At 45.6% G+C, this 12,070-nt stretch overlaps 1 protein-coding gene across 1 annotated transcript; it reads left to right on the forward strand.

The window, feature by feature from the left end:
- The first annotated feature begins 2,482 nt into the window (after nt 1–2,482).
- On the forward strand, nt 2,483–11,847 carry klb (klotho beta). The gene is made up of 5 exons (XM_064344370.1): nt 2,483–4,367; nt 5,301–5,805; nt 6,108–6,376; nt 6,959–8,132; nt 9,759–11,847. The coding sequence occupies exons 1-5, from the start codon at nt 3,561–3,563 to the stop codon at nt 10,199–10,201; spliced, it is 3,198 nt and encodes a 1,065-aa protein (XP_064200440.1). The 5' UTR covers nt 2,483–3,560; the 3' UTR covers nt 10,202–11,847.
- Nucleotides 11,848–12,070: the final 223 nt, after the last annotated feature.

Here is a 12,070-nt window from a genome sequence, read left to right on the forward strand (position 1 = left end):
AATTTTTTAACTTGCATTTAAAGACCTAAATGAGACCTGGATCCATTTGCAATATTTCCATTTATTGAATTTATTACAGCATACCAAGTAAGGGGTCCTTTCAGGTTATGACCAACTCGACATTTGCCTTTGATTTTATTTTTTCATAGAACAACAGTGTCTGACACAATTGGGCCCTGCTGCTGTGTCAATGTTCAAAATACTCTCACAGATCATACTGTACGTGATGCAGGCATGCACAGCCTCAGTAAGAGACCTGGCATAATGGTCATCTGCTAGCGTGAGATCATTGCAACCAAAGTGTTCTTCTGCTGAAACGGACTGTAGATAGCATTGGTACCCGGTCACCCGTGAAGGAAATTTAATTGGCACAGTCAATATTTTGCCCTGCTTGTCTTCTGAAGCGTTCCGATTATTTCATATCCTTCCTGTCCTATGACGCTCGTTGTTTTGTTTGCATTTGTCAGTCCTAGGCTTTCATTTCAGATCTTCCTGTGAAGTCTGAATGTGGCTGTGGTCACATTTATTGGTGACCTTTCATTCCTTGTTGTCCTGTAAACGTCAAGGACGTCATCCGAATAATGAACTTCGGAATGCTGCAGTTTTATACGTTGGAACGGAAGACGCAGTATTTCCTATTTCACAATAGTTTGCTTGCTGTGACGTCGGGTATCTCAGGCCTCTGCCACAGCACACTGTTGGCTATTATTAATATCCAAAGATGAGGTGATTCCAGCCAAAGATATTCATGCAACTTTGGGACTTTTGGAAAATATAGCTGACTAGTTTTATAAAACGTATTGCACGTTGCCTATATGGCTCAGGTTTGCAGCATGGATTTTTGACAGCTAACAGGGCATATGTTTGTGGCTTAATATTGTAACCTCGTTATCAGCAAACAGATTTATATATTGGTGTAATAAAACAATAAAGACCATAAATTTGGCCTATAGCACAGCCCACTGGAGTAAATATGATCAGCCGTGATACTTTGTCCCTTCCCCTTGTAAATTATATGCATATTTCAAGTAGATGTGGAACTCATATTAGGATACTTTGTCAAGACAAATTCACTGTTGTTAAATGTGCTGTGTCATTCACAGGAAAAAAATATCAATATGGTTTAATGCGTGTTTGAAATACATGTCTAATATAAGTTCAAGACAGACATATCTGGCAGTTCAACTCAAAACATATTTCATGAAATGAAATGTCAGGCATGACTAACATGATAATTTGTACAGGATGCATTTATTCACTTATCAAAAAGAGGTTTATTCTGCTTGCTGTTAACCCCAAATGTCACTGCACAGATGTCAGGGAGCCACTAGAAAGTTATTACCATGGATACGGAAATGTACACCCTTGTTCATTTCAGCAAGTCTAATGTCTGATTAATAGTTTCAGTAATGCAGAGGAGAGAGGTGTTTGGATGAACAGCATGTCCTATTAGAATTTGAGTGTGACACGCATCACCGATATTGTAGCATCCTAAACAATAAATCAGTAGATCTATACATTTAGTAGAATATTTATCTGAAAACTGATCATCGTTCCTCCTCATATTTGTCAAACTGAACAAGCTTTAGATACTCTGAATGTGTCTGAAGAGCATACACTGGGTTTATGCTCCTTGCTTACTTGTCAAACTAGGCGGCATGTTTATAAGGACAATATCAAAAGTCATGTGTTAGGGATAAATAGATTATAATTTAAATTGATTTTGGCCCAGCTTTTATATCAAGCTCCTTACTCGGTAAAGCTGGAAAAGCAATTCTGAAATAACAATGTTACTTGTTTTTGCACAATATGTGAACAGCACTGTGAGTCCTTTCTGCAATCTCCATCAGTTAATCCTAATAAGCCTTCCTGCTCCCTGCCCACAGGCTGTAGTGAAACTGAGTCAAGCAAAGCGCGATGTTTTCGCACCCTATCCAGTCCGTAATCAAATCCGAGAGACACAAACACCTTGGAGTGCACGCACGAGGAAGGCGGAAGGTTCTACCATTGGAGCTTCCTGTCATCATGCAATAGTTGCCGTCATCATCATCATCATCGTCATCACCAGAATTACTATTTGTTCGGAGTAGAGGTCTTAATTCCTTCACAGCCAGATTGTAATACATTTAGTTCTTTCTGTAATAATAAAGAATAGTATAGTATTATTTTTTTTTTATATGATACCATTGTCATTGATGTGGAGCAGAGCCCTCCTGGGGTAAATTCAGTTTGGCTTAAGGCTGCCGACACTGGCCACGTGGAGGTCACCGTATTGACAAATGGTCTGCTTATTATGGTCTGCTGGTTGTTACAGTAAATGGTCTGCTAAAATGGAAAAAGAGTTTCAAATGCCTCACTGGCCATCAGCTGCAGTAGAAGGTAGGTGAAGTGGCAGGATGCTTACCCACTGAAGAAAATTACATCTGTCATCATCATCATTATCATCATCGTCATCATCATTGTAAATATCATTGTTGGCAAAAATTCTGAAGGGTATGCCTGTTTTTCTTTATTTTATTTTTGACATTTTAAAAAAGAAATTTGAAGCATTATGAACAACAGAATTTGTTTGTGTTGGCCAAGGTTACCAGAGTCGTATCACCAAAACAAATGCGTTAACAGTAATCTATGTTTTCAACTACCTTTTTTCCATTACGTTCAAATGAGTCACTGCCAAACTGCATATATGCCTTTCCATATTGAAATGTCCCCTGCAAATCCGTTGGGCGAGATTCAAATTAGGTGGTTGGCAGACAGCACATCATTGCACAGCTTTCCTCAAAAAGCAGAGATTACAGAGATAAGGTTAGCACATTTAGCACGTCCCCATATTTTATGCACAAGAGCAGTGCAGTTCACGTCTCCCCTCAGGCTGTTCTGACAATAGCATACTGTATATGCCACGAAGCCTTTGTTTTGCATATTTGCATCCAGTGTGTTCCACGTGACCCCAGAGGGACACGGGCAGGAAGGATTAAATATCCCTTCACTGATTCACTTTGTGTTTAATTTTAGCATTAATGGGAGAGAAAGAGGGATGGTGATGGAGAGAGCGGTTAGCAGTGAAGCGGAAGACAAACAGGAATGGGATATATGTGGGAAGAGTCTGAGTGAGCAAATTAGAGGAGGGGATGAAGTGAGAGAGAGGCAGAGAGATAGCGAGAGAGAGGGAGGGATAGAGAATAAAAAATAAGCAGACAGGAGTGGTGCTAGCCTCTAGATTTCCTCCGTCTCACTCATGGTAGAGATCAGAGTCCAGGATAATCATTGACAGGGTGATCGTCCTTCCATGCAATCGCACTGACTTGGGCTGATGCTGTTTTGAGAGATAGGGAAGTCCATCTGGGTCAAGTCGTCAGATGGAGGCTGCACTTCCGAGACGGACGGCACGCTCCGCTTCTCTCCGTTTATCTCCCATTTCCAAGGAGCTGCCATGCTCCCGTATGGTACTCCCCTGAGTCACCGGACCCTGGTCTCCAGTGCGAGGATTCTCCAGCCATGCTGCTCTCCACCGTGAACTAGCCAGTGCTCCTCTGACGGCGCTCTTAAGACTCCCAGGTATGGCCTTCGCTCTGTTCCCAAGCTCCCTCGCCTGGGTCCTCCTCCTCCTGTGTGGCTGTGACGGCGTCACCGGTCTGGCGGGCAAGGGTTTGGTGGGCGAGGGTCTGGCGGGCGAGGGTCTGACGGGCGAGGGTCTGACGGGCGAGGGTCTGGTGGGCGAGGGTCTGGCGCTCTGGCAGCGACTCCAGCCCAGTCCCGTGAGCGAGGGCCAGCTGCCCCTGCAGGACACGTTCCCCGAGGGCTTCCTGTGGGGGGCCGGGACCTCGGCCTTCCAGACCGAGGGGTCCAGCAGCAGGGACGGAAGAGGGCCGTCCATCTGGGACCGCTTCCGGTCTCCCGCGGCGACAGCGGACGAGGCCAGCGACAGCTACCGGCTCTGGGAGGAGGACGTGGCCGCGCTGAAGTACCTGGGAGCGAGCTCCTACGCCTTCTCCCTGTCCTGGCCCAGGCTGTTCCCCAACGGGACCACGTCGGGGGGCCCCAACGCCGCTGGGGTGGCCCACTACGGCAGGGTGATAAATCGCCTCAGGCGGGAGGGGATCGAACCCGTGGTGACCCTCTTCCACTGGGACCTGCCCCTGGCCCTGCAGGAGGACCTTGGCGGGTGGCGCAACAAGTCCCTGGTGGACATATTCGACGACTACGCGGCTTTCTGCTTCCGAACGTACGGGTCGCGGGTGAAGTATTGGATCACAGTGCACAACCCCTTCCTGGTGGCCTGGCAGGGGTACCGAACAGGGCTGCACGCCCCCGGAGAGGCTGGCGAACCCGGCGCGACCTTCGCCGTAGCCCACAATCTAATCAGGGTGAGTAAGCGCGGGGCGTCACAGAACGTTCCCTGTTCACCTGTTCTTTCCCAGTCACCTCGCAGCGCGGGATTAAAAACAAAACCTCGTCGCCGTCTCGGGTTCTCCGTCCGTCGCCGTTGCTCTGTGTTTCAGGTTTTTTCATCTCCTGCGATTTGAAAAAAAAAAAAACCTTCAGTATTGCTTCCTCCAAATCAAAGACAAATTTATCAAATAAAAATGCTGTTGTGATTATATGTCATTTGCATATACAAGTCTGTTAGAGTGACATTTCTCCATAATTTTCCTTTAGTCCTGGGTACAGTTTTGTCTTGAATTTATTTTTTCCCACTGAAACACTAGCTTTCATATAAATATAAAATCAGTAAAATATAAATATACAGCAACCACTTACAACAGATATGAACACCGCTTGTATGTCTGCAAAGCTGATTAATATTTTGCAAGATGCAGAGTGCATTTTAGACTTGTATAACTGACAGTGAGCAAACACCGTAATTTGAATAAATCTGCAATAGTCTTTTAAAAAGTATAATTCCATAGAAATCTCATCTCATTTGCTAATTCAGATATTGATTATCACACATCATCTGAAAAAATGTAAGTTGATGACTGGTCACTGTTGACATAGTTTGGAATGCACAACAGGTTTATGTTTGTGTTGGAGGTCAAAGTCCACCTCATCACGCAGCTATGTGCTGAGACTGCGTAAAATGCCATTCAAAGATATGTAAAATAATTCACGGATTGATTAATGAATGTCAGGGGCTTCAGCCTTATTTATGGCAATGGACAGCAGAGAACAACATAATTACTCGAACAGAGGAATTTAAGAGTGAAGTTTCCAATGTTGTTCACAAAAGTACAAGTGTGCTGTGATGATATGCTCATTATTGGCTCTCATTGCTGATAGCCAATGTCCCGTGTTTCCAGGCTCATGCAAAGGTATGGCACACATACGACCGGTACTTCCGACCCCATCAGCACGGCTACGTGTCCATCACCCTGGGCTCCCACTGGATGAAGCCAGCCGGGCATCAGGCTAACGTGCAACATTGCCAGGAGTCCATGGAGGCCGTGTTGGGCTGGTTCGCCGAGCCCATCCACGGGAGCGGAGACTACCCCGCCTCGCTGAAACGGCAGAACCCGGGCCTGGTACCCGAGTTCACCAAGGCCGAGAGGCAGCTGGTCCGGGGGACGGCCGACTTCTTCGCCCTGTCGTTCGGCCCCAACAACGCCCAGCTCGGACAGGCCCTGACCCGATACGGCCAGCAGGTGTCGCTAGACCTGCGGCAGGCCTTGAACTGGATCAAGCTGGAGTACGAGAACCCTCGCGTGCTCATCACGGAGAACGGGTGGTTCTCTTACGCCACGGTGGGGACCGAGGACACGGTGGCCATATACTTAATGAAGAGGTTCATCAGTCAAGTTCTGCAAGGTGAGCAACTGAGATCTGCTCTGACGGTCTGACTGTTACTGGAATTCTTATCCAAAATACGTACCAATGGCATTCTGGTATGATTACATTTGCACCAGAGTTCCATAGAATTCCAGACTGGGAAATAATTTGCCATCATATCAGCCACAAAACATTGTATGGGTTATTCCTAGTTTTCAAAGATTAACCTTGTCAAATCAAATATAGTCCCACGAAGGAAAGAGAGGCTACCCTTAAAGCTGATCTGCTGCATTGAGACCATCAACGTCCAAACAGTGTTTGCATCTGTGCATGTTTTCCAGCAATTGTACATGACAGTGTCCAGGTGTTTGGCTACACGGCCTGGTCTCTGGTGGACGGATTTGAGTGGAACGATGATTACAGAATGAGGCGGGGGCTGTTCTACGTGGACTTCAACAGCCCAGACAGGGCCAGGCTTCCCAGGACTTCTGCGAAGTTCTACAGGCAGGTTATCGCTGACAACGGCTTCCCCAGCAGTGAGATGAACCAGGATGTAAAGGGCCGTTTTCCCTGTGACTTTCACTGGGGTGTGACCGACACCAATCTGCAGGTGAGTGGGTGGAGGAGACAGAGAGAGTGCAAGAGAGAGAGAGAGAGAGCAAGACAGAGAGAGAGAGAGAGAGAGAGAGAGACACATGCACACACAGCATACACGCCAACAAGCAGACACACATTCACTCATGCACACAACACACAGACAGACAGACACACACACACTCTCACACACCTAATATCACTTGACTGACATTTTCGTCATAGGCTTGGCTTTTAAAATTTTTTTGTAACTAATTCATAATCACAATCATTGTATATAGTTGTAACCACTGCTTTGGCAACACAAGTACCTATATTTGTCATGACGATAAAGCACATTGAAATTGAAAATTGAATTGAGGGAGAGAGAGACAGCAAGAGAGAGAAAAAGCCAGAGAGAGAGTGAGTGGGGGGAACAACACCAGCAGGCAAAATGGAAGTTGCTTCCAGGTTTCCTTGAGAGAGAAACAAAGATGGCTGAAAAGCTAAGATTCTTCACATGCACTGACAGCTGTACAGTAGCTCGTGACTCCTTCATGAAAAATGAAACGAAAGGCTCTGCAGTCCGTGCACTTGAAGTGGTTTCGTCTTTTCCCAGGTACGCCTCAGACCTTTCTCCCCGCAGTTCACCGATCCCCACCTGTACCTCTGGAACGTGACCGGGAACGGGGTCCTGCGCCCGGTGGAGGGGGTGCGGCTGCAGACCCGCGGCGCCCAGTGTTCCGACTACCTGGCCATTCAGAAGCACCTGGACCTGCTGCAGGCCACGGGGGCAGACCACTACAGCTTTGCCCTCAACTGGTCCCTCATCCTGCCCCGCGGAGACCTCTTGACCATCGACAGAGAGGCCCTGAGGTACTACCGCTGCATGGCCAAGGAGCTGAGGAGGAGGAACATTCAACCGATGGTGATCCTCTACTACCCCACCCATCACAGCCCATTTCTGGGACTCCCGGCCCCCCTCCACAGTGCAGGCGGGTGGCTCAACGGCGGCATTGTGGGGGCCTTCAGGGAGTACTCCAAGCTGTGTTTCAGAGAGCTGGGACCGTGGGTGCCGCTGTGGATCACTATCAACGAGCCCAACCACTTGAGCCAAGCCTACAATGCCAGTGACCCGTACCGGGCTGCCCACCACCTGGTCCTGGCACATGCGGCAGCCTGGCGCCTCTACGACAAGGAGTTCCGGGCCCAGCAGGGGGCGCTGGTGTCCTTCTCTCTGCACGCCGACTGGGTGGAGCCCGCCAACCCCTTCCTGGAGTCTGACGCTGCCGCTGCCAAGCGTTTCCTCCTGTTCAATCTTGCCTACTTCCTGGATCCGTTCCTGGGGGGGAGGGAGGGGGACGGAACGCGGCGGGGAGGCGACTACCCGGCGGATGTGCGGGAGTACCTGCGGGAGAAAGAGAGCCTCAGGCTCTTTCACTTGTCCCTGCCCCGCTTCACCGAGCAGGAGAGGGAGGAGGTCCGGGGAGCTCTGGACTTCATTGCCCTCAACCACTTCACCACCCACCTGGCGTCCCACAAGCGCACCAACAGCAGCCTTAGCCGCTTGATGGACCACGACTGCTGGTTGACCAGGGACCACACCTGGCCCTCCTCCAACCTGAAGCAGAACCTGGTGCCCTGGGGCCTGCGGCGGGTGCTCCGCTGGTCAAAGGAGCGGTACGGAGAGGCCAGCATCTTCATCACAGCTAGCGGGGTGGACGACCAGGCTTCCAAGAATGACCAGATCAGGCAGTTTTACCTCAGAAGTTACCTCCAGGAGGCCTTAAAGGGTAAGTCCACTCTCAGGCTTCTAACTTACTTATTTAATTCATCAATTAGAACAGTATGTACCCTTCTTTTTTCAGCAATGATCCACAAGCTTTACTTAGCTGTAGGCGTGGCTTTCTGCAGTTAACATATTGCTATGACAGACAAGTATTTATGCACCGTCTGCCTCTGGATAATTTAACATTTCTCCCCAGTCCTGGATATGTAAGTAGCAAAACAGGCAGGCCTGCTGGATGGAGGTCCACCATAATGGCTAACGGTTATTAAATACAAACAGAAAATGATATACTACAAGAACATTTGTCAAGTGTTGGTCTATTTTTGCGATAACTCCTCAAGCTCTAGCTTTGTTTAGGTCAATACAACAACTGCAATGGAGAATTATCAAGGTTATAAACTGCTTGAATGTATCAGAGGCCAAAGGTGCCAGTCCTACCAGCAGCATCATAGATGTTCTAGCAAACACACAATCTTATCATCTGCTGCCACTAGTAAATATGCCTTTATGGTGGACCTTTGCAATCATAAAAGGTGCATAAGTACATAAAAAATGCAACATAGGAGATGTGCGTAGGTTAGCGATAATGGTATTGCCCTATTTGCTGAACCGTCAGGTTGGCTGCTGTGATATTTGTGCTTAGCGTCTCTAGCTACCAGGTTAAAATTACAATTATGATTTCCTCATTTGGCAGATACTCTTAGCCAAACCCTCTTTCAAAAGAGCATTTGACATGGTCAGCAAACACCACTAGAGTTTAATTGACCTTGGGCCTCACTCAACAAACATTTCTTAAATTTTTCTTACTTTTGTTCTTAAAAATGTTTCTACAAAGAATAAATTTGGGATTCATGACACATGTGCAGACCTTTGTTTTTGCATGTATCCCAGGTGTATGAGGTGATGAATGCTGACTGTAAATTTTATGCGTAATCCAGTTGATGTGATTAGCATAAGGAAACAGCCCTGAACAAATTCAGATAGGAAAAAAATTATGAATACGAAATGGTCTTGGAAACATTCTTACACACAGTTTATGATCAAATGTGATCGTACACATGTTTTGTGAATGAGGCCCATTGAGTCTACCATAGATTGTAGTGGTGATAATGACGCATAGGCTACTGCATGTTTCATATTGATACAAAAGGTGACTTTGCTCAAATTCATTCATTACATGTGGGAGATGACAATGTGTTTCCTGCATCAAGAAATGAGCCTTCAAGAGCTTTTACCACAAAATTGCCTCATATTACAGGTGGGATGTTACTTATACATAAACATAACCACTGTGGTACGATAAGGGTTCAACCTGATACAGACATCTTGTGAGGAAACTAAGTGAGCTCTCACTGTGCATAGTGCGCTCCATTTAATTCCCTAAACACAATGAATTCAGTGTATGCCCTCCATTTCTAAAAACCCTACAGCTTTATTCATTGTGAGTCTGGCAGAACATGAAAAGGAGAGAAAAACATGATAATTGAAAAAGAAATTGCTCTTGCTTACATTCTTTACTCTGCGGAAAAGACAAATTGCCTTGCCAAGAGATTGACAGGCAGCCTCATCCAGTGAAGAGTTTGGTCATATTGGACATGAGGGTGATGTTGTTTCGCTGTCCCCCCCACAGCTTACCAGATGGACGGGGTGAACCTGAGGGGCTTCTACGCCTGGAAGCTGCAGGATCGTCATGGGCCCCGGTTCGGCCTCTTCTCCTCCCCCTCCTCCTCCCACCTCCAGGGGGTCGCCAAAGGCTCGGTCTCAGTGTACAGAGACATAATCGCCCGAGGGGGGGGAGCGGCAGTGGAGGAGGAGGACGGCGGGGCGTTGTGCGGGGGGGCGGACGCCAAGCCCTCCTGCGCCCTGTGCGACGCGATGCTGGGGAACAGGCCGCTGCTCTTCTTCGGGGCGTGCGTCTTCCTCACGCTCACCTTGCTGGTGGCGCTCATCCTCTTCTGGGCCAAGCGGAAGCAGAGGGGCCCGCCCCGCGCCGCGCCCTACCGCCCCAGGAGGCCGAGGGGCAGGGGGCCTCATATTTTTAATGACAGCTGCTTAAAATTCTCTACTACGTGAACTGTTCTATGTGAACTGTTCTGTGTAAACTGCTCTATGTGAGCTGCTCTATGTGAACTGTTCTTTGCGAACTGTTGTTTCATATATGCTCCAAGACTTACTAAAGGATATGATTCCTCATTTGTTGTGTACAGGAGATACATAGGTCTTCGTCTTTCTCTCTGTAGCATTCTTAACTCCATAAAGGGTATATGCCATTGACATTGTACTGATATTTCTTAGTACACAAACAAAATAGGTTTTCATATTTATCAGTAAACGAAGTGCATGAATTAGGATTTTGATTCACACTAAGAGTTGACCAAAGTCTATCCAATGCATTACTAATCAAAATTATCTCTACTCAGCTTTTTATTGTTTCATATTGATAACCAGTTGTGCTGAACAACTGTATGTAAACTAAAACTTTTTTATAATTAGCTTTTTTTAATATAATTCCCCAAATTTGCAACATTGACAGAATAATCCGCTTGACTATCATTTTTAACCATTGGTTCAAAACCTGAATTGAAGTCAGGTGTGGTCTAAAAAAGTTACATACAGACAGACTAAACGCTTTTGAATGAAACTGAAAATGAAAAAAAAAAAACATGTTACATTTTCAGTACTAAATGTAAATTTGATTTTTTTTGTTTCCAGTCATAACATACTACTGAAGGTAATGGTGATTGCTGGACATAACATTTGAACTGAGCCTTAAGTTAGTATGCAGTGGAGTACTAGTTTGAAAATATTGACCTCTACACCACTTTCTTTCCCCCTATGTCCAGTGTTAAAAATTGTATATTTAAAATACATGTAGTCTGGTAATTGTGAAATACTTTTACTCAGAATATGGCTCTTGGTAATAGTCTGCTGTCACTTAAAAATGACTCTATAGGCATGGACTTCAAAGGAATTTTTAAATGATAAATGTGCCTTTCTGTGACTGCTAAATAATCCATTACTATTTATTAAGAACTTTCAATAACACAGGTAGGCTGTCAAGTTGTAGGTCTTGGTGTAAAGACCATCTATATGGTGCCATGCATTGCTTTTTGATGAAATCACTTACTGGACTGTAGTTTATTAGACATGTACACCATTCAGCCTGATGTCTGTGCTCACAGGCAATTTAGCTGAAAAAGTACAGTCTTCACACAAGCAGTAGTTCTCTTATTTTTTTATTTATGAGGATTTCCACTTTGACTTGGATTCGATCGACATTTGTCAATCGGTCACTCAGCAAGATCACTAAGGTTAATTTCCAAAACTGTATCTGTGAAGAAAATGTGTAAAAGTGAGAGTCAAAGTAAACAAAAATATTGATTGAATATTGGCGATTGTGTGTTGTTTGGCAATTTCAACAACCCCAATGATTTTGTTTTGACTTGTGGCATTTTAAGAAAGAAATGTACAAAGAGACAGAGAGAGAGAAAATTGACTGAGGAGCTAGAGTGATTTTCAACGTCTACTGATTTGTATCTGGGTAGCTGTATATTTTTATTGTACATAACATTTATTGTACATAAATGCTTATTTTGGAAGCAATGCTAATGTAAATCGCTTGAATTATATTAAATCACAAATATATCTGTAAATATTACAGCCATCCCCTCAGTCTTTCCAATCCACTTTGTTGTATTTAAATAAATTACTGTATAATGTTTGCAGTGTGCTTTTTAAAACCTTGAACCATTAGTGCTCCCTGGTGGTGGCTACTCCACAGTATTAAACATCACACACTCTCTCCTCCCCTCCTCCTCCTTGCTGTCACCCATGCATATACTAGTCTGTCCCATGTAGAATAATCGCTCAAAATTTTCTCTCAAAAGAGGCAGTTCAAACGAGTCAATTCTTTGTGGGTGGAAAATGCTCACCAATTAAAGA

This window comes from Anguilla rostrata, chromosome 7, assembly GCF_018555375.3.
Source record: "Anguilla rostrata isolate EN2019 chromosome 7, ASM1855537v3, whole genome shotgun sequence".
Classification (NCBI taxonomy): domain Eukaryota; kingdom Metazoa; phylum Chordata; class Actinopteri; order Anguilliformes; family Anguillidae; genus Anguilla; species Anguilla rostrata.

What these genes read in the sequence shown, in the direction of transcription:
- klb (XM_064344370.1), top strand. Translation starts at nt 3,561, where the DNA reads ATGGCCTTCGCTCTGTTCCCAAGCTCCCTCGCCTGGGTCCTCCTCCTC. An exon ending in CATCAGTCAAGTTCTGCAAG is followed by an intron (nt 5,806 to 6,107) that starts GTGAGCAACTGA and finishes CATGTTTTCCAG; the next exon opens with CAATTGTACATGACAGTGTC. An exon ending in CCTCCAGGAGGCCTTAAAGG is followed by an intron (nt 8,133 to 9,758) that starts GTAAGTCCACTC and finishes TCCCCCCCACAG; the next exon opens with CTTACCAGATGGACGGGGTG.